Raw genomic sequence first — 21,361 nt, forward strand, 5'->3', positions numbered from 1 at the left:
CCACCACGCCTGGCTAATTTTTTTGTATTTTTAGTAGAGACGAGGTTTCACCATCTTGGCCAGGCTGGTCTTAAACTCCTGACCTCATGACCCACCTGCCTTGGCCTCCCAAAGTGCTGGGATTACAGGCGTGAGTCACTGTGCCTGGCCCATACTTTTTAATATAGGTGGATTCTCTTGTCACATTTTGCATTCCTTCCTGAAACCCCCCAACCTCCTAATTTTTTTTAAGTTGCCCACATTAAGGTTCACCCTTGATGCTGTTGAGTTCTGTAGGTTTTGGCAAGTGTATAGTGTCATGTATCCACCATTACAGTATCACACAGAACAGTTTCACTGCTCTAAAGATCCTGTGTGCGTAACCTGTTCATTCCTTTCCCTCTTTCCCCTGAACCTACGGGAACCACTAATCATTTTACTGTCTCTACAGTTGTGCCTTTTCTAGAATGTCATATAATTAGAATCATACAGAATGTAGCCTTTTCAGATTGTCTTCTTTCACTTAGCAGTAGGCCTTTAAGGTTCCGTCATGTCTTTCCATGGCTTGTTGGCACATTTTGTTTTTTTAGTCAAGAAATAGTTCATTATATGGAGGTGCCATAATTTGTTTCTCCATTCACCTATTGATTGCTTCCACTTTTTGGCAACTATGAATAAAGCTACTCTAAACATTTGCAAGCAGGTTTTTTGTATGGACACAAGTTTTTAAATCTATTGAATAAATAGGAGTGCTATTGCTCAATCCTGTGATAAGACTAAATTTAGCTTTGTAGGAACTGCCAGTATTTTCCAAAGTGGCTGTATCATTTCCATTTCCACCAGGAATTAATGAGTTTCTGTTACTTCCCATCCTCACCAGTATTTGATAGTGTCTTTTTTTTATTTTGGCCATTCTAATAGGTATGTAGTTGTATCATGTATTTTTCTATTATCCTAAAATATATAACTCAGTACACACTGGATTATCAATTAATCTTTATGAGAACCATCTCTCCACTCTTTGTCATTAGTTGGTTTGTTTTCAGGAGACAAAGCTTGATCTTCATGTAAGCCTAAGCAAACATAATTAAAAGCTGAATTTGGCACTTTTTTCCCCTCTTCCATTAGCAAGAATTATTCAATTTACCATTTAATGATGGTTCTAGTCACTCACACAGGAAAGATAAAAACAGGAAATTGTGACAGGTTTTTGAGACTCTTTTCAGCAAACACTGTTCTCACAAATGGCATGGTCATATAATTGTAAACAACATGAAACATTAAGTTACGGGTGACCCCTTTCTATGTATAAATATTGCACACTAAGGTTAGGGTTTCAGCCAACTGGAATCTGCATTATTGTCAAATTGGCATCATCCCCTTTGAGTCACCAGGCTATATTTGTATGTAATATTGAAGTAAAGCATTAGTTGTAAAATTGTTAAGAAAGGTTAAAATTTTTACAGGGACAGTAGGGTCAGAATTTGAATGTTTTCTGAGCTGGGGAACTTGTGGTTGCTGAGGCTTGATATGGAAAACAGAAGCAAGAAATAGCCTACATAATTAGCAATATTGTGTCCAAAACTTTGATCACAATCTCTTTGAAAATCATACTAGAGATCACTGTAAATTGGTGGGAAAGATTGCTCCCTGTGGCTGAAGCATGTTGCTTGAATAAATGCACTTCTGCCACTAGAGTTCATGTGGACATTAGTCCTCCCAAACCAGCATCCATGGAGCAGGTTGCCAAGATTGAGTTTAATTTGCGTAAACAAAAAATCTGTTCGCCAGTTTTGAGTGAGAGCACATTAACCGAAACATATAACCTTACCTCAGCTAGAATTCTTCTTACCCTTCTTTTGTTGTTGAGTCGTGTTAGTTTTGCCTGATGTGTTTGGTCTGAAGAATGTTTGAATCTGCCCATTAATGTTGTTTTGATATAGTCCCTTTTTATCAGTATGGGCTTGATGACTAAGGAAGCAGCCAATTAATTGCGCAAATACCTCCTTTCGTTCTGTGGAGAATACAAAGCAAGCAGGGGAGAGAAAAGAGACAATTATCTGAACCGATGTGACTGTTTTGTAAAGGTAAATGGACTGTAATTATGCAAGACTTCATGCTTTATTGCTCTATTTGACGTGACTTGCTAGAAAGATATCATTTCGTTTGGAAGATGGATTGTCCTTGTAATGTGTACAGGGTGAACCCTGCTGAAATCCATCCGCCCGCCGGTCTGTGCCCCATCACCATTTCTAAAGCACCCTGCCCTCATGGCAGTGTCCCAAAGGAAGGGGTTTCCATGGTAACCTCAATGGATACAGTCAGCTGACGTCTGGCACCGCCTGTGCTGGTGTGCGCTAGCCTACTCACTCCCTCGGCCCTCCCTCAATCCTTTAAACTATATTTATTAGTTCTCTTTAATGGAAAGTATATAATCCCTTAATGTCAGACCCTGAGTGGCACTCAGCTTTATTAATTTATTTAGGTAATAAATTTACCTTCCTAATTAATTCTCAGTAGTCCTGGGAGCTGTATTATTTTGAACATCTTGCACAATGTTTATAGTTCTGCGTGTTATAACAAAGAGAGCCACTTAGCAAAATTAGATATTTGGAAACCTCTCTTCTTAGAAAAAAAGTAATGTCTATATTATAGAGAAATTTAGAAAAATACAGATGAAATTTTTTTCTTATTCTGATGGCTTTGGCAATGAAACATTCTTTCCCCGCCTCTTATAATTTCTTTTTAACACTCAATGACTTTATTATTGGATTTGAGTGAGCCACGTCGTTTTAAAATACTTCTAAGAAATGTGACGACTAAGCCACATTCTCTCTCTTTTTTTGTTAGTAAGAGAGAAAGAAGTCAGAATTTCAGAGCTCCCCTATTGATGGTTTTCCTGACATGTGTTCAGAAGCAAACGCCTTTTGTTACACTGGTTAGAGACAGCTGCTTATGCCAAACGCTACTAAGCAAACTGCTTTCTTTTTTTTAATGTGTTTTTCCTTACATGTGCAAAAATCTGACCAATAAGCAAACGATTTATAATACCAAAAGTCACTGCTTTTGGGCACAAAGTAGAGTCCATTTTCATCAGTACTGTACTTGGAAATTCAATTTCATATGTAAAAGATGTCTCAAAGCAACGTCTGAAAGCACCAACCACTAGGGCCAATTTATGATTCCTTTAAAAAGCTACGTTGTTAAAGAAACACAATGCCTTTTAAGAACTAAAGTGTAAGCAAATTAGTACAGTACCACCTTAATTTATCCAGAAGTCAGATTGCTAGAGGCAAGATGCTTTAAAACAAAGCCATACACGGAGATGTATATATTTTTTACATCTCTACATTTGCAGAAATAGATGTCACTAAGCTGCGGCAATAATAGGCTTCCTTTAGACAGCTGTCTTTATCAGAGCTCTCTTTTATTCAGTAAACATTTTGGAGCACCTCCCATGTGCTGTGCATTTGGCAGGCACTGGTGGTGCGAGCATACATCACGTAGCCTCTGCCTACAAGCCTTGTGGACCCGTGGGAGAGACAGGGAAGCCACCAGTCCATTGGCACAGTGCCTAGGTTGCTCACTGTGGCAGCCCCGTAGGTGCACAGCACAGTAATACCTTGCTCTGAAGAGAAAACTGGTGCTCAGAAAGGTGAAGCAATCTGCCCAGGTCACAAAGCTCACCAAGAATGGAGCTGGGCTTCATCATTTGTGTGTGTGACCTAGCCCCTAATCCTGAGTGTGTTTGACCTAGGCCAGTTCCAACAGCCACCTGCTACCTGCCCCTCCCTTTGACAGATAACACATGAAACTAAAATCCTGTTTGGGGCCCAGAGCAGTGGCTCACACCTGTAATCCCAACACTTTGGGAAGCTGAAGCAGGCAGATCACCTGCACTCAGGAGTTCGAGACCAGCCTGGGCAACATAGTGATACCCCATCTCTACAAAAAATGCAAAAATTAACCAGTAGTCCCAGCTGCTCAGGAGGCTGAGGAAGGACAATTGCTTGAGCCCAGGAGGCAGAGGTTGCAGTAAGCTAAGATCGCACCATTGCACTCCAGCCTTGGCAATAGAGCGAGACCCTATTTAAAAAAAAAATCCTGTTTTAAGAGGAAAGAAATAACAGAACTAACATTCATCGCATGTGTCATGCCAGGTGTTTCTTAAATGATTTAACCAGACTATATCTCAATCATTGTAAGAATCCCAGGCAGGAAGTCTCATTTTATAGATGAAATAAATTCTCAGAGAAGTTGACCACTAGCGCAATGTTTCAGTGCAGGTTATTCTAATCTCAAAGCCAGAGGTAGCCACAAAATTAGGTATCTTTCTACCTAACTTAATTGCCAAAGTTGCTCTCTCTCTCATTTTCTTTATTTATCTATTTAAGTCTTTCTTACATTAATAATAGCTTTCTAAAATAGTTCGTCTTAACCTTTTGAGGATTAGTGACTTGTATGCCCGCAGGAAACTGAATAATCAAGATGAGAGTGTTTGTATTGGCCCTGGTCTGCATATCAGGAGCTCCGAAGGTATGGTCCATTAGGATACAAAAAAGGGCTGGGCACAGTGGCTCACGCCTGTAATCCCAACATTTTGGGAGGCCAAGGCAGGCAGATCACTTGAGTCCAGGAGTTCAAGACCAGCCTGGCCAACATGGTGAAACCCCATCTCTACTAAAAATACAAAAATTAGCTGGACGTAGTGGCAGGTGCCTGTAATCCCAGCTACTCGGGAGGCTGAGGCAAGAGAATCGCTTGAACCCGGGAGGCGGAGGTTGCAGTGAGCCAAGATCGCGCCATTGCATACCAGCCTGGGCAACAAGAGCAAGACTCTGTCTCAAAGAAGAAAAAAAAAAAAAAAAAAGATACAAAAAAGGAAAACAAGAAAAAGAAAATGTCTTCATTTCTTTTAGGGGGGAAAAAACAGCACCTTTAAAGAGAGCTGCCACGTTATACTTTTATTTGTACAGTTTGTTTCTCTCAATTGCAATCCTGCCTCCTCAAAGAAGAAAAGGTACTACAGTCTCAAGAAGGCCAGAAAAAATATAGTGGTTTTACTGTTAACCTGCTATTTAGAAGATCTGATTTTTATTTTATTTAGTTTTCACTTTTAAAGCCAAATAAAAAATGTTAGTATGTTAGTAGTCTTAACTCAGGGGTTCTCAACTTTAGCTGCACATTAGAATGGCCTGGAGAGTTCTTAAAATTACTGATACCCAGGTCATACTCCAGATGAATGAAATCAAATCTCTGATGGTAGAGCTAGGCATCAGCAAGCATTAAAGCTCCCCAGGCCGGCCGGGCGCAATAGTTAACACCTATAATCCCAGCACTTTGGGAAGCCAAAGTGAGAGGACCGCTTGAGCCCAGGAGTTCAATACCAGCCTGGCCAACATAGCAAGACCCTGTCTCTACAAAAAAAAAAAAAAAAAAAAAACTTAAAGGAAAAATAAAATAAAGCTTCCTAGGTGACTGCACTATGCAGCCAGAGATGAGAACCACTTATCTAACTATTCTGTTCCCCAAATTTTTTCACTTTTGTTGTTTTGGCTGCTTGGAAACATCTGTTAAAAGTTGGACTTGCTCCCAAATTCAATTCTGCCATTAGAGTTTTTTATCACTTACGTATATGTGTGTGAGAGAGAGACAGAGAGACACAGAGTGCTAAGGTCTGAAGGTGTTCCCCCAAAATTCATATGTCAAAATCCTAACCCCCAAAGTGATGGAACTCGGAGATGGGACCTTTGGGAGGTTTCTACCCTCATAATGGGATTATCGACTTATACAAGAGGCCCCAGAGAGACCCTCGCCCTTTTGCCATGTGAGGACACTACGAGAAGTTGGCAGTCTGCAACCTGGACGAGGGCCACCAGCACCCTCATCTCGGACTTCTAGCTTCCAGAACCGTGAGGAGTAAATCTCTGTTGTTTATAAGCCACCAGTTTATGGTATTTTGTCATAGCCACCTAAATGGACTAAGACAGAGTTGGAGAGAGTGTGTGTTTTCTAGGAAGCCTCATGATCGCGTATCTGTATCAAAAATTAAATTTTCTTTAAGTCACTGACCATGGTTTAATGTTTGAGGACAGTCTCATCAAAAGATTTTCCTTAAACAAGAGTAGTATAAGATAAAGAAATCACCTTATATTTGATGATTTTCATTCCTTATAGTGGACCTCTGCATATATTGTCTCACTTAGCAACAACCCCCCATCCCCACCACTACCACACACACACCACTGGGAGGTGGCCTATACTGGTCCTGGACTGTAGCCATTAAATAAATGAGTTTGTTTCTTTGTTATCGGCTAAGGTCCAGAACAAACTTTCTTTACGCAGAATTGTTACGATGAAGTTCTGCACTACAGGGGGAATCTGATTTTTTTAATATAATAAACATTAGAAGGATTTCATTTTATTGGAACCATATCTAAGCATAGACCTCTTTACAGTGTGCCATGGTTAGAGGTATATCTAGTGGGAACAAGTAAAGTTGACAGGCTCAGGTCCTCTCTCCTGAGTTAGCTGAACTACTACTTTGGCTCCTGTTAAGGGAGCAGCCATTCTGCTTCTTGGGAGCCACCTCTGATGTCCGCCCTTACCATCCCCTCTGATAGCCTTTCACAAAGCTTGTTGAGTTGTAAAAATATCTTATATTGCATTTAAAGATCATTACACCATAAATGGTAAAGGACAAAAGAAAAATCACACCCCAGTGGGGTCTGGCAACACAAGTGTTAGGATATTTGGAAGCAGATGGGTGGTTGTTGAATTCATGCCCCATTTTAACAGTAGCACCCATCTCAGTTGAATGTTGAGGCCCAAAATGAGGTATATGAAATAATGCGTGGAAAGTCCTCAGCATCGTTCTTATCACATAGTCAAGTGCTCTAGAATTAGAAACTGCTCTTTGCCCCCTTGCAAACTGGCAATCCCATGCCTGTAGAAATCAGAGTCGGATGAAGTCAGCTTTCAGTGCCCTCACTGTCTAATCTTTGCTCTCGGTTTTCATTCCCCTGGAGTGTTCTCCCAGATAACCGAATGGCTTCCTCACTTCATTCAGGCCTCTGCCCAAATATAACTTTAAAAGGCTTGTTCAGAATGATACCCTCAGCTCCATCTTATCCCTCTGTATGCCTTTACACACTTTATTCTTCTTCACAGGCCACATCACCACCTGTCACATTATTAGAGTTCTTTTCAGTCTGGCTCCCCCACACCCCCATTAGAACATAGACTCCATGGGAGAAGGGTCGGGGACTCTCTTGTTCCCAGAACACTGCCTGCCATACAGTAGGTGTTCAATAAATGAGTGTTGATGGTTGAGCTGGAGAGGTCAAGACTGGTGACAGGAAAAGCAGTTAAGATGCTGCTTAAGAAATTACAAGGACCTGAACTCAAGCAAGGACCATAAAGAGGGGGAGATGGGTTCAAGACCTGTTTATGTGCGAGAACAACAGGCTTTGGTGCTGGTGACTCACCAAGATGGGAAATACAGGAAAAGAAGCAGGCATGTGGTAGCAGAGTGTGAGAAAGGTCAGTCTCAAATGGGCTTCATTTGAGGCAAGGCCCAATACACAGTCAAAGAGCAACCTAGGATGGAGACTGTCTTAGCATGGGGTGCTGTAACAAGAAACCACAGACCGAGTGGCTTAAACAACAGGAATTTATTTCCCAGTCTGGAGGCTGAAGTCCAAGATCAGGGTGCCAGCATGTTTGAGCTCTGGTGAGGGCTTTCCTTTCAGTTCACAGAGGACTGGCTGCCTTCTCATTGTATCCTCACATGGGGAAGAGAGGAGGAAGCAGGTTCTGGCCTGTCTTTTCTTATAGAGACACTAATCCCAGCATGAGGGCTCCACCCTCATGACCTAATTACCTCCCATAGGCCCCACCTCCAAATACCATCACACTGGGGATTAGGGTTTCAACATATGGGAGGTCACAGACATTCTCAGTCCTTAGCAGAGACATGGATTTGGAAGCCGTGGACAAGAGCTTGGGGAGGGGCATGAGGAGAGAAAGGAGAAAGTACCTGCAAGGTAACCAGTAAGAATAAAGCTTTTAAGGCTGTAATTAAGGGTTGGCTTTGATAAGGAACACATGGGAAACATCAGTCTTCTAAGCAAGGAGAACCTTTTTAATCCATCCATAGCTTTTACTGTCTTCCACACATTCAATAAATTCTATCATCTACCACTTACCTGGCAGGTAAGGAGGGAAATAAGGACGAGAAGATGCAGCTTCTGCTTGTCGTTTAGTGGGAGAGGCAAATGCAAACAAAAATAATCACAGTGCAGCTTGTTAAATGCAAAAGCAGAGGTGAGCATGAAGTTCTATGAGAGGGTGCAGAATATGGCAGAAATGGCTTTTCAGGACAAGGAAACGTTTGAGGAGGCTCATACGTACAGGTTGAGCATCCCTAATCCAAAACGCTCCAAATTCCAAAACTTTTTGAGCACCAATATGATGCCACAAGTGGAAAATTCCACATCTGACCGCATGTGACAGGTTACAGTGAAAACGCAGGCACACAGCACAGCTTATTCAATGTCCCCAAGGGAAAAATAAAATTACCTTCAGGTTATGTATATAAGATTTATAGGAAACATAAATGAATGTCATTTTAGACTTGGGTTCCATCCCGAAGATATCTCATTATATATGCAACTATTCCAAAATCTGAATAAAATGCAAACTCTAAAACATTTCTGGTTCTAAGCACTTTGGATAAGGTATACTCAATGTGTATATGCAAATACTTGTGTATGTTTGCGATGGGCTCTCGTAGCTTTTTTCAAATTCTTAAAAGGAGTGTGTGCTCCAGCCTGTGATGTTTGCCTCCTGGCTCCTCCCCCTACATCAGAAACCACTGAAGGAGAAACTACATTTCTGATTTGTTTGGGGCATTATCTAGAATGAGAAGTTGGGCCTTCAAGTTCTAAACAAAATGGAAGAGATGCATTTCTCCCTACCTGTCTCACTGAATACAGCTAAAAACCCTAGACATTATATCATAAAACAAATTTAAGAAGATTCTGAATGCTGGAGAGAGGAAAGTGGACCAGCTAGGGACCTCAGGACTCTGGAGGAACTTGGCAGGCGGGGGGGGGGGTGGTTCCCTGGCTTTTCTTTTTGCCTCCTTTCTATCCCAGACTGCCTGCTGGAGAAGCCCACCATCCAGAAACACCAGCAGGCACAGAGAAGAGCCTGCTCTTTCTTGCCAAAAGTACAAGAAAGGGGTGACCTAGCAAAACAGAATCCTTTGACAATAAGCACCCTTCTCCAGAAAAGCACCAGGGGGAAAATATGCAGGTACCTCCAGCTCTCATCAGCAAAGGCCTAGTGAAAAGCCTAGCCCTCCACCCTCGCCTGGCAGTAAAGAGGTACCCCTCTCCTGACCCTTCCCTGCTGGGCTGGTGTCAAGGAGGCTCAGTGGGGAGCCAGCCCAGGGGTAATGAGGTACCCAACCCCTCTCAGTATGTCAGTGGAAGCAGAGGGACATGCCTAGGTTTCCACCCACTCCTGGAGGCTATGAGGCGCCTGTCATACTCCCCACAAGAGCGGTGTCAATGGAAGCCATGTTGAGGGGCCTGGACTTCCACTCCCATCTGGCAGTAAAGCATTTGTCCTCACCTTCTGCTCCTGGCCCACTTTTAGTGGAAGCCTGCTAAAAGAGAAGATTTAAGTAAGATCCAGAGTCTTCTAACACAATATCCAGAATGACCAGGATACAATACAAAATCACTCATCATATCTAAAATAGTTGTTATTGCACACCGACTCAGAATAGGATAAGGAAAATAAGCCTAAAATGATGAGTGAATAATCTTTTTTTATTTTGCACTGAGAGGGTCAAAAAAATTCAATTAACGACTAATAAGGAAAGCAGCTTAATTAAGTTGGTATTTTAAGAGAGAGGAAAAAATAAATTTAAAATAGATAATATAGAGCTTGATTCAATTAGTAAAACAATTAGCTTTGTAAAATAATAATTTGACTATCTAGGACCCAATTATTTAGTAGTTTTACCTAAATCAATGGTTACGTGTGATTTGAATCACTTGGGGAGGTTTTACAAACTGCAGATGCCCAGCACAAACCAGACCAAAGGTATCACAGTCTTCCCTGTGATTCTCATACACAGCCATGGTTGAGAGCCATTGGCCCAAAAGAACCATAATCAGAAGGAAAATGGGAGGATGTTTATACCTCCCAAATAGATGAGACAGTCAAAATAGGTGGGACAGAGTTTGTGTGGTAAACTTTGTATGTTCTTTCCAAAGGAGCGCCTTCTTGGCCATTTGTCTTGCTTTATGTACCCTTGTGATGAATTTGATTATCTCATTCCCAAGCCCAAAACAATAAATCTGAAGCAGTAATTAAAAGGAAGTCAGCATCTTACACAGGCAGGCATATTGATGACTGCAATATATGAAAACTGAAAGTATAGGAAGACTCAGAGATTTAGTTCAGTTCCACTAGATGGCTTGGTATTAAAAACTTGTTGAAGTGATTTCTTGAGCTATGTCCTCAGAGCAGTCTATTTGGGATTAAAATTGAATTTTTCGTGAAACTACTGAACTCCAAGTTACAAGACGAGCCCAGGAACTCAAACTGCCAGATACTCAGGGAAGTATCTGGCTTGTCTTAGATTTTAACAAAAAGAAGACAAGATTCTTGCAACAAAAGGAAAAATTCACCAAGCATTTAAATTAATGGAGGAGTTGCGAGGCACAGTGACTCACGCCTATAATCCCAGCACTTTGGGAGGCCGAGGCAGGTGAACCACTTGAAGTCTGGAGTTTGAGACCAGCCTGGCCAACATGGTGAAACCTTGTCTCCACTAAAAATACAAAAATTAGCCAGGCATGGTGGCAGTCGCCTGTAATCCCAGCTACTCGGGAGGCTGAGGCAGGAGAATCACTGAAACCCGGGAGGCGGAGGTTGCAGTGAGCCAAGATCATGCCATTGTACTCTGGCCTGGGCAACAGAGCAAGATTCTGTCTCAAAAAAAAAAAAAAGAATTAATTAATTAATTAACGGAGGCAGCTATGGGAGGCCCAGCTTCCTCTGTGTCACTCTCTAGAGGAATTTGTATTTAATTTTGTTAAGTACAAAATCCACTGTGATGAGAACATTATGTGGGTTGTAAATGTTCTTCTTGATGGTGCCCTTGATCCCTGTCAGGATGTGGAATATTGGGAAGAAATTGAAGTTGGATATGGAGATGTTTTATTTATTCAGTGCAATGAGGTGAATTGGTGTTGGAAACTTATTGAAGAGTTTTGCTGAGTGGCTTTCATCAAGCTGTTAAAATCAAGGGTTGAAAGCCCTTGTCAATCAATGATATAAACTTAGCCCTTTTAATCAGTTGATTACAATTATTTTCCTTGACCTGAATAATGTTGATCAATAGTACTAGGCTCACAACAAGCACTTGGGAATAAAGTCGATTATACTGGTTTCAAGACAGTTTTTCATTACTGCTCAAAGCTCATGTTTTGTAGAAATAGGTTTTGTTTTACCATTAAAACAGCATGTGGCTCACACATACTGGTATGATGTTTGGATCATGTGATCCAGGCGTGCAGTCACAGAGAGCCTAGTAGCCCTGAAGATGCATCTGTTTTAAAGCATACTTACTAATTAACATTCACCATAACAACTTTGAATCCCTAAGAAAGGAAAAGAATTTTATTCTGTTTCACGAAGTGGGAAAATATTTATAAATATGGTATTTTTACTGTTTATCTGATGTGTTAAAATAATAACAAAAAATTTTTGAAAGTGACTGTCTGTTTATAAAGGAATTAATTCTTAGTTATCCCAAACAATGTATTCTTTCTATGATGCATTTACAAAATTAAGGTTTCTCTCTGTTACTGTCATATGTTCTTGGGTCAGTGATTCAGAATAGGTGGGCCGGGAGCAGTGGCTCATGCCTGTAATCCCAGCACTTTGGGAGGCTAAAGCAGGTGGATCACCTGAGGCCAAGAGTTCGAGACCAGCCTGGCCAACATGGTGAAACCCCATATCTACTAAAAATATAAAAATTACCCGGGCATGGTGGTGGGTGCCTGTAATCTCAGCTGCTTAGAAGGCTGAGGCAGGAGGATTGCTGGAACCCAGGAGGCAGAGGTTGCAGTGAGCTGAGATCGTGCCATTGCACTCCAGCCCAGGCCAACAACAGACAACGGTGAAACTCCGTCTCAAAAAAAAGAGCAAAGCAGGTGGCTTCTCTCTGCTCTGCAGTATCTGAGGCCTTAGCTGGGAAGACTTAAAGACTAGGGGTGATTTAAGGGCTGGGGCTGGAATCATTTGAAGGCATTTCACTGAGGTGACTGACACCTCAGTGGGGAGGACTCGGAGACTGAAACTGCTGACCGGAGAGCCTTATGAGGCCTTTTGGAGATGCTTGGCTTCCTCACAACATGGTGGCCTCAAGAAAGTCAGCCTTCTTTATTTTTTTTATTAACTTTTTTTGAGACAGTCTACTCTATTGCCCAGGCTACAGTACAGTGGCGTGATCTCAGCTTAATGCAACCTCCGCCTCCCAGGTTCAACAATTCTCGTGCCTCAGCCTCCAGAATAGCTGGAACTACAGGCATGCGCCACCATGCCCAGCTAATTTTTGTATTTTTAATAGAAATGGCCATGTTGGCCAGCCCGGTCTTGAACACCTGGCCTCAGGTGATCCACCCAATATGCTGGGATTACAGGCATGAGCCACCACGACTGGCTGGTAGTTGGACTTCTTATGAGCTGACTTAGTGCTCAAAACATGAGTGTCCCATTAAACGAGGCAGAAGCTGCATTGCCTTTTATGAGCAGGCCTCAGAAGTCACACAGCCCCAATTCTGTTGCATTTTATTGGTCAAAAGCCAGTCATATGGTAAGCCTAGATTGAAGGGGTGAGGATATAGACCCCTATCTTTCTATGGGAGGAGTGGCAAAAATTTTGCAAACTTGTTTTAAATCCTCCACTTTCTACCTGCTGATTAAAAATTATTTTTGTTACTCTTACTTAAAATGCACTTACCGGCCAACCACTGTGGTTACACCTGTAATCCCAACACTTTAAGGACGCCAAGGCAGGAGGACCACTTGAGGCCTGGAATTCAAGACCAGTCTGGGCAACACAGCAAGACCTCATTTCTACCAAAAAAAAAAAAAAAAAAAGTTTTTAATTAGTCAGATGTGGTGGTACATGCCTGTAGTCCCAGCTACTTGGGAGGCTGAGGCAGAGGACTGCTTGAGCCCAGGAGCTCAAGGTTTGAGCCATCATTGCACCACTGCACTCCAGCCTGGGCAACAGAGTGAGACCCTGACTCAAAAAAATGAAGTAAAATAAAATAGAATGTGCTTACCCACTCCCAAGATGTCCCAAAAGTCTCATCTCTTTATAATACCAGGTTTAAGGTCAAGGGCCAGGATCTCATCTAATTCAATCCAGGCACAGTTCCTTAAGTAGAGTTCCTGCAATCTGAAGACCAACTAAAAGGAAAAGTTACCTGCCCCGCATACCCAACATGCAATGATGATCTAGGGATGGGATACCTACCACAGACATTTCTGTTCAAAGAGGAGGGGAATGAGGGGCACAAAACACTCACTGACCATCTGTGTTTGCAACTAAGTAGCTTTCTTAGCTGCTTCCTGTCCACAGGTCCAGAGCCTCTTTGCATTTTGCCATGTCTATGTTGCTTTCAGTCCAGTCCTTTGAAATTTTGGTGGATTCACTGTGTATCAATTTATAATCACTCCATTAGACAAAAAACACGCCCACAAATCTCTGCAAAATAAACTCTCCCATACCTTGGGCTCCTTGTGAGCTATTGTGGGACAAGACCCTTAAGATTCAGGAGCCCTGTTGTTTATCGGATAGAATTTGTAAGGCATGCCCTAAAGATCTTTAGAGCCTCGTTTAGTCTGTCTGGAAGATACTATGGATGCCTTCGATCTTTCTAAGGTTTTAACAAAGGATTTTACAATCCCACTCTGGGTTTGATCCGTTGCCCTGAAACCATTTCTTAATTTGAGAATCATTTGCCATCTGGAGAAGCTGGGAATAAGAAACAGTTTTATTTTCAAGCCTAGCAATTGCAGGCTTCTTTATGTTTCCTCTAAATTTTACATGAGAGCAGAACCATTCTTTATTAAGGTCCTCTCTCTCCTCTCACATTTTTTTCATAGACAGCAAGAAGAAGCCAGATGGCACTTTCAGTATTCTGTCTAGAAATCTCCTTATCTAGATCATCACATTTGTTACGTACATTTTCTATTTTCTGCCTTCCCATAGGCAACAGTGTTGTCAAATTTTCTCCTACTTAACAAAGGTCCGCTTTCCTCTGGCTCGAAGTAATCTTTTCCCTGTTTTCCTCAGGCCCTCACTGACCTCCTCTTGAAGGCCTGCCATGATTCCTTCAACAGTCTCTCAGAACCTTTCCAGCTTCCACCTACTTCCCAAAGCCAGTGCCAACTATCTGGGATTATGTTATAGGAGCACCCTACTCCTGTTCCAAATTTTTATTCCAATTACTATTGCTGTGTAACAATCCACCCCAGACTTAGTGGAATGAAACGACCGCTACTTTATTATGTTCTTGGATTCTGTTGGTAAAGAATTTGAAAGAGGCACTGTGAGGCCAGCATGCCTCTGCTCCACAATGTCTAGGGCCTCCATTAGGAAGATTCGAAGGTGGGGGTTACTTGGTGAGTGAGAGTTGGAATCACTGGAGCCCTCATACACTCACTTGTCTGGCCCCGGCTGGCAGAGCTCAAGCCAGGACTGCTGACCAGAGCACCTGCACACGACCCCTCTGAGAGGTTTGGCTGCCTCACGGCATGGCACCTCAAGACCATCAGCCTGCTTGCATGAGGGCTCTGGGCTCAAGCAAGTTGTTGCTTTCAAGAGATGCTTGCTTATAAAGGGATAAACTCTCAGTTATGCCACAGCTTCCACTATTTCCATGATGAGCCCACACAGCTGAGCTTCCTGAGTTATAGCTAGTTGAGGAGTAAGGAGGGAACAAGATGTGGGGGACTGGGAAGGGAGAAGGAGGGAGATTAGGAGAGACAGATGAACAGAACAGAGAAAGGTGAAAAGAAAGTCACCAGGTGTCCTGCAAAAAGCCAGAGCAAACTGTCTCCCAAGTTTCTGAATGGAAAACAGAATGAACAGAATGTTCTCCATCAAAGAGCAGCCAAATCAATTTGTTAATTGAGATCAAAAGAACATAAGCATTATCTCTGCAGTCTAATCAAAGAACAGAAGTCGAAGAGTACATCCAAAAACCCAAGTGTCTGTGTCAAAATACGAGCAAACACCTGCAGAAATTAAGTGACCGCTACAATTTCATGAAAGTTCTTTGTGTGTCAGGCATAGCTTTGGACGGGGTGTGGGGGGCAGGGGCATGGAAGGGCAGGGAGGTGGGGGGAATACCAAGAATGAAGTCCCTTAGAGGTGTATGTAGAGAGCAGTAACCAAAGAAGAGGAGAGATTCTCCAGGACAGAAGATTGTGGAGCAGCTGCTACTGGGAGGAAGTTTGGAACAAAGATGCTCCAGAGTTAAAAAAAAAAAAAAAAAAAAATTAAAACATTATTATAGTGATGAAATAGCAATAAATACATTTGCGTATTTACCATCTTACAGTAAAATGAAGTATTGTTTTATATACCATGGTATACTGTAAAATAAAAACAATACAAATACAAAACTTCATACTTGGCTGAAAAAAGTGAAAGCCAGCGAGCCTGACCCCAAGGAGATCATTCTGGTTGGACAAGCACACAGATAATACATAAATGTGAACTATTAATAAACTGGGTTATATTGAGGTATTTCTTTTTTTTTTTTTTTTTTTTTTTTTTTTTTTTTTTTTTGAGATGGAATCTTGCTCTGTCGCCCAGGCTGGAGTGCTGGAGTGCTGGAGTGCAGTGGCACTATTTCGGCTCACTGCAATCTCTGCCTTCCTGGTTCATGCGATTCTCCTGCCTCAGCCCCCCGAGTAGCTGGGATTACAGGCACGCACCACCACGCCCAGCTAATTTTTGTATTTTTAGTAGAGACAGAGTTTCACCATGTTGGCTAGGATGATCTTGATCTCCTGACCTCGTGATCTGCCCACCTCAGCCTCCAAAAGTGCTGGGATTACAGGCGTGAGCCACTGCACCTGGCCTATATTGAGGTATTTCTTACTAGTGAACCACCCTTACTCTTGTGAATATACTCTCATGGACATGGTGTTTATCTTGTTGAATCCAGTTTGTTAATTATTTTGGATTTTGCATCTGTATTTGTACGTTACATTGATTTCTGGGTGTGTTTGTTTTTGTGTATGAGAGAGAGATTCGGCAGGTTTTACTAGCAGGATAAATAAAATGAGTCAGTATGATTTTTCTCTTTTTCCATATTGTAGACCATTTAAGTATGATAGAAATTACCTGGGCCTATAACATAACCTGTGCCTAGTAAGAACTAGGAGAGTATTTTTCTGATAATCTAAAAAAAAACTTTTTGCTAGTTATAAATAGAAATTAATTGTTTTATCTTTCTTTAAGTCAATTTTACTAATTTATATTTTCCTATAAAATCATGCATTTCAGGCCTGGTGCAGTGGCTTACACCTGTAATCCCAGCACTTTGGGAGGCCAAGGTGGGAGGATCACTTGAGCTTAGGAATTCATGACAGCCTGGGCAACATGACAAAACCCTGTCTCTACTGAAAATACAAAAACTAGCCGGGTGTGGTGACGTGCTCCTGTGGTCCCAGCTACATGGGAGGCTGGGGTGGGAAGATTGCTTGAGCCTGGGAGGTAGAGGCTGCAGCGAGCCGAGATCGTGCCACTGCACTCCAGCCTGGGCAAGACAGCTAGACCACATCTTTAAAAAAAATATATGCATTTCATTAATATGAAATTACAATGACAAAAGTTTTTCTCTTGTAATTTCTTCTTCTTCTTCTTCTTCTTTTTTTTTTTTTTTTTTTTTTGAGATGGGTCTCACTCTGTCACCCAGGCTGGAGTGCAGTGGCGTGATCAGCTCACTGTAACCTCAAACTCCTAGGCTCAAGCAATCCTCCTGCCTCAGCCTCCTGAGTAGCTGGGACCACAGGCACGCACCACCACATCCAGCTCCAGCTAATTTTTTTTTTAGCCGGGGTTTTTGCTATGTTGCCCAGGCTGGTCATGAACTCCCGGCCTCAAGTGATCCTCCTGTCTCAGTCTCCCAAAGTGCTGGGATTAGAGGCTTGAGCAACTGCTCTTGGCCTCTTATAATTTTGAAAGTCAACATACCCTTTCTTAAATCCCTTTCTCATTCCTAATGTTAAATATTTGCGGTTTTGCCTGTTTTTTCCTTGGTGAGACTCTGCCAAGGGTTTGGTCTGTTCAAAGAACCAGCTCTTTAATTTATTATGTATGTTGTTCTCATTCATAAACTTCTACTTTTATCTTAATTAATTTTATAAACAGGGTATATTTTTGTTTTTTGCTTAAATCTATAACCCCTCATCCTCCAATAAAGGAGTTGTATCCTGTTCACATTTCTTACAGCAACTGGCAAAAAAACTTTTCTTAAATTCAATCATGTTATTTAAATGCTTTCTATTTTTTATGCTCCCACGCTATTTCCTTCTTTTTTCTGTTGCTGCATTGGTCAAGTTTTATTTATTCTCTTTTTACTACTGGTTAGAACCTTACACATCCTTTTTCATCTTAATGATTACTGTTAAATATTTGAGCTGATCTTTCCTAATTGATATCAAGAATAAAATGGATTTACTTATCTCCTCCTGTGAATTGTGACAAAATTAATATGAGTTTTCTTTTTGTTTTTGAGACGGAGTCTCGCTTCAATGCCCAGGCTGGAGTGCAGTGGCACGATCTCGGCTCACTGCAACCTCTGCCTCCCAGATACAAGCGATTCTCCTGCCCCAGCCTCCTGATTAGTTGGGACTATAGGCACCCTCCACCACAACCAGCTAATTTTTGTATTTTTAGTAGAGACGGGGTTTCACCATGTTGGCCAGGCCAGTCTCAAACTCCTGACCTCAAGTGATCCTCCCGTCTTGGCCTCCCAAAGTGTCGAGGTTACTGGTGTGAGCCACCACACTCGGCCAAGTTTTCTGTTTTAAAAAAGGATATAAACCTGAATTTTATTTTCCTGTGTGGATAACTTATTTTTGTATGCCTAGATACTTGAAGATTTTTTCCTTTATTCTACAGGTCTAAAACTTCTCTGGGCTACACATCCAGAAGATCCTCTAAGTTTGGCTGGTACCTGTGATTCCTTTCTATCTAAAGACTGGGATGTTTTCTTCTATTATTCTTTAATTTTCTACAGTATCTATTCAGTTACTGCTTCCATTGTGTATGTAATTTATCATATTTGTCTTTTCGAATTATTTCTCTTTCTAATATCGGTCTGTTTTGCGCTGATTTCGTAAATGAGAATATGGATTAGAGATTTTCTTGTAGAGTGAGCTCTGCTCTCTAGCGCTCATTCCATTGCAGAGGAGGAGAGGACATCTGCTCTGATTTCTCAGGCCGGCCTCCTCTTCCAGAGCTGCTCAGCTCTTTACCTATCTAGTTGTGTTCACTGTTTGGTCCTTCTTAGTAAGGAGAGGCTGGGAGAATTGAAATGGGTTGCAATCAGAGACTGTTTTTGCCCTGTTCAAATCTTCAAGGCCAAAGAAGGGGAAGGCTTAGATTTATCATAGCATAGAAATCTCATCGATTAGGAGAAATAAGGAAGCAACAGGGGCAGGGGGAGCCTTGGTAAGGAGTTTCCCTTTTGTTCGGAGAAACGCATCTATGTGTTATGGCTGCCCAAATGCAATGAGGTAGTGACCCCTTCCCCAGCTGAGGTGTTTCACAAAATACCTTCCATTTGCATGGTGTTGTAAGGTTTTAAAATTATATTTTCAGTGATAAAGTTTTGCTGACATATTTTCACTTAGAGTGTAAGACCCTCGAAGACAGAGGGTTTTTTTGCTTATTTACTTTTTGTACTCCAGAGTTGCTACTATTTGATCCTTACCACAACCCTGCAAGGTAGACAAGGCACCTGATGTTACCCTTATTTTGCAGAAAAGGAGACAGATGCCCCAATAAATTAAATGAGTCACTCAAGATCACATGGCTGAATTGGGATTAACACCCAGGTCATCCTTAGTACACTAATCCCCACTTACCATCCTTTCTTCCAGAACTAAAGGGGACATTCTGGGTGCTGTTTGTCCTGCTTTGGCAACAATAGGGACTTAATCTTTCATTATTTGTGTAGCAGAGCAACTTAAGTGCTGTTTTCCCTCATTTCTTCCGAGACTGACACACCACTAGGCCTGGGCGTACACATGAAGAATTCCCATCCACAGCAGATAAAGCCACCTAGACAGCAAGGGAGAGAGAAGGGGAGGGAGAGAAGCCCACCCGCTGAGAGGGAGTGGTGGCCGAGAGCAGAGTCATTGGCTCCTGTCCTCTGGTCCAGGTAGCACCTAGGAAGGGATCCTCTATCCCTGTGGTTTCAGCATTCTTTGCCGAATCTGTCTCTTTTCCCTGAACCCCTGCAGCTAATGCTCCTGGGATATGCTGGCAGAGTTACTGCTGTTACCATTCTCATTTCATTAGGCTTTAATCAAGCTCTCCTGTGAAGTGCTACATCAATTCAATTTTGAATTTCACATATAAAATAATGAAATGAGAGTGAAGCATGATAGACATAAAATGTTTTTTTTAAAATGAAAATGATATTTTTAATTTAATCATATAAAAATCATCTGGATCCAGTACATGTAAGTGGCAGAGAGTTTGCTATATTCTCTTACCAATGGCCTCAGAAAGCCCATGATCCACATTGGTTGGTGAATGATTTCCAATTTCTTTAATATTTTCCCTTCTCTCCATTAAGCCCTGACCCTGGCATTCTTTAAAATCAACCCAAGAACTCACCTCCTGTGAAAATGTATTCATGGGAATACTTATTTATAGAATATATAAATATTCTATGTTCATTTATACATGATACTTGAAAAACCTGGTGTGATGGAAAGAACATGAGTCCCCATCAGTCTGCAGGTCTGAGTTCTAGTTCCCGGGCCTGCAGACGGGCTGAACTCCTTCAGTCTCAATTTCTATCTGTAAAACATAGGCATGGAACTAAGTGACACTGCAAATCTGTAAATTGTTAAGGTGTTTTTCTTCAGTTATTTAATACTTACCTCTTCCTCTGATCCAACTGGATTGTGAATCCCCCAAGAACAGGGATCACATTCTCAGCATCTTCTGCACGTCTGTCCCTACCACAGGCCGTGTGGCACTGCGCCATCCCCCAGTGGTTGCCTTGTTCATGCTGCCTGCCCGCCTGGCTGATAGCACCTGTGGTAGCCAGGAGGTGGCACTTCGGTATTTTATGCAATACAAGAACAGACCACAGAATGAGGAAATCACTCTGACTTCTGCTTTGTTGACCAAAGTAGAATATCTAGAGATCAAAACAGCCAGGGTGTGCAATTTTTTAAATTTATAGGCAATGAATATAATTTACGTGCGTGGGTGGTGGTGTACAGGTCTCTTGAGTCTTAGTATGGGCATAAATTTGTGTAACCACTGCCACAGTCAGGATACAGAGTAGTTCCATACCCCAAAAACTCCCTTGTATCGGACTCCTCGTAACCCCAAACCCTGGCAGCTACTGATCTGTTGTCCATCCTTATCCTTTTATCTTCTAGAGAATATCATATAAATGGAGTCACACAGGCTGTAACCTTTTGAGACTGGCTGCTTTCATTCAATCATAATGCCTGTGAGATTTATCCATGTTGTTGCATGTCAGTAATCCGTATCATTAGTTTGTTCATTGCTGAGTAGCATTCCATTATTTAAATGTACCACAGTTTGTTTATCTGTGCACACACTGCTGGATATTTGGGTCGTTTCCAGCTTTTGTCAATTATTAGTAGAGCTGCTGTAAACATTCATGTATAAATTTTCATGTGAAGCTAAGTTTTTATTTCTCTAGGATATGTGCCTAGGAGTGAGATGGCTGGCTCATGTGGTAATTTTCCATTTAATTTTTTGAGTTAACAACCACTGTTTCCACAGTGGCTGTAACATTTTACATTTTATATTTTCACCAATGATGCATGTGAGTCCCACTTGTTCTGTGTCCTCACCAGCATTTAGTATTATCACTCTTTTGTTGCTGTAGGCTGTTTTGTTATTTTAGCCATTCTGGTGGGTTTGCAGTGGTTCCCATTGCAGTTTTAGTTTGCATTTCCCTAATGGCTACTGATGTTGAGCACCCTTTCATGTGCTTATTCACCCCTATGCCTTCTTTGGTGAAGTGATTTCAAATCTTTTATCCATCATTTTTAA

At 41.7% G+C, this 21,361-nt stretch overlaps 1 protein-coding gene across 12 annotated transcripts in view; it reads left to right on the top strand.

Annotated features, from left to right (window-relative positions):
* MYO1D (myosin ID) overlaps positions 1-21,361 on the top strand; it is a 382,937-nt gene that overhangs the window by 245,928 nt on the left and 115,648 nt on the right. The window contains exon 21 of one of the 12 annotated variants that reach the window (XM_016932017.3): positions 18,212-18,356. The exons of 10 other annotated variants lie outside the window; for them this stretch is intronic. In XM_016932017.3, coding sequence (XP_016787506.2) covers positions 18,212-18,217 — 6 coding nt within the window. In that variant the 3' untranslated portion in view covers positions 18,218-18,356. Of the gene's footprint in view, positions 1-18,211; positions 18,357-21,361 lie in introns of those variants that run through there. One more of the 12 variants, XM_063798728.1, reaches the window with a different exon arrangement.

Source organism: Pan troglodytes, chromosome 19 (genome assembly GCF_028858775.2).
Source record: "Pan troglodytes isolate AG18354 chromosome 19, NHGRI_mPanTro3-v2.0_pri, whole genome shotgun sequence".
In the NCBI taxonomy this organism is placed as follows: Eukaryota; Metazoa; Chordata; class Mammalia; order Primates; family Hominidae; genus Pan; species Pan troglodytes.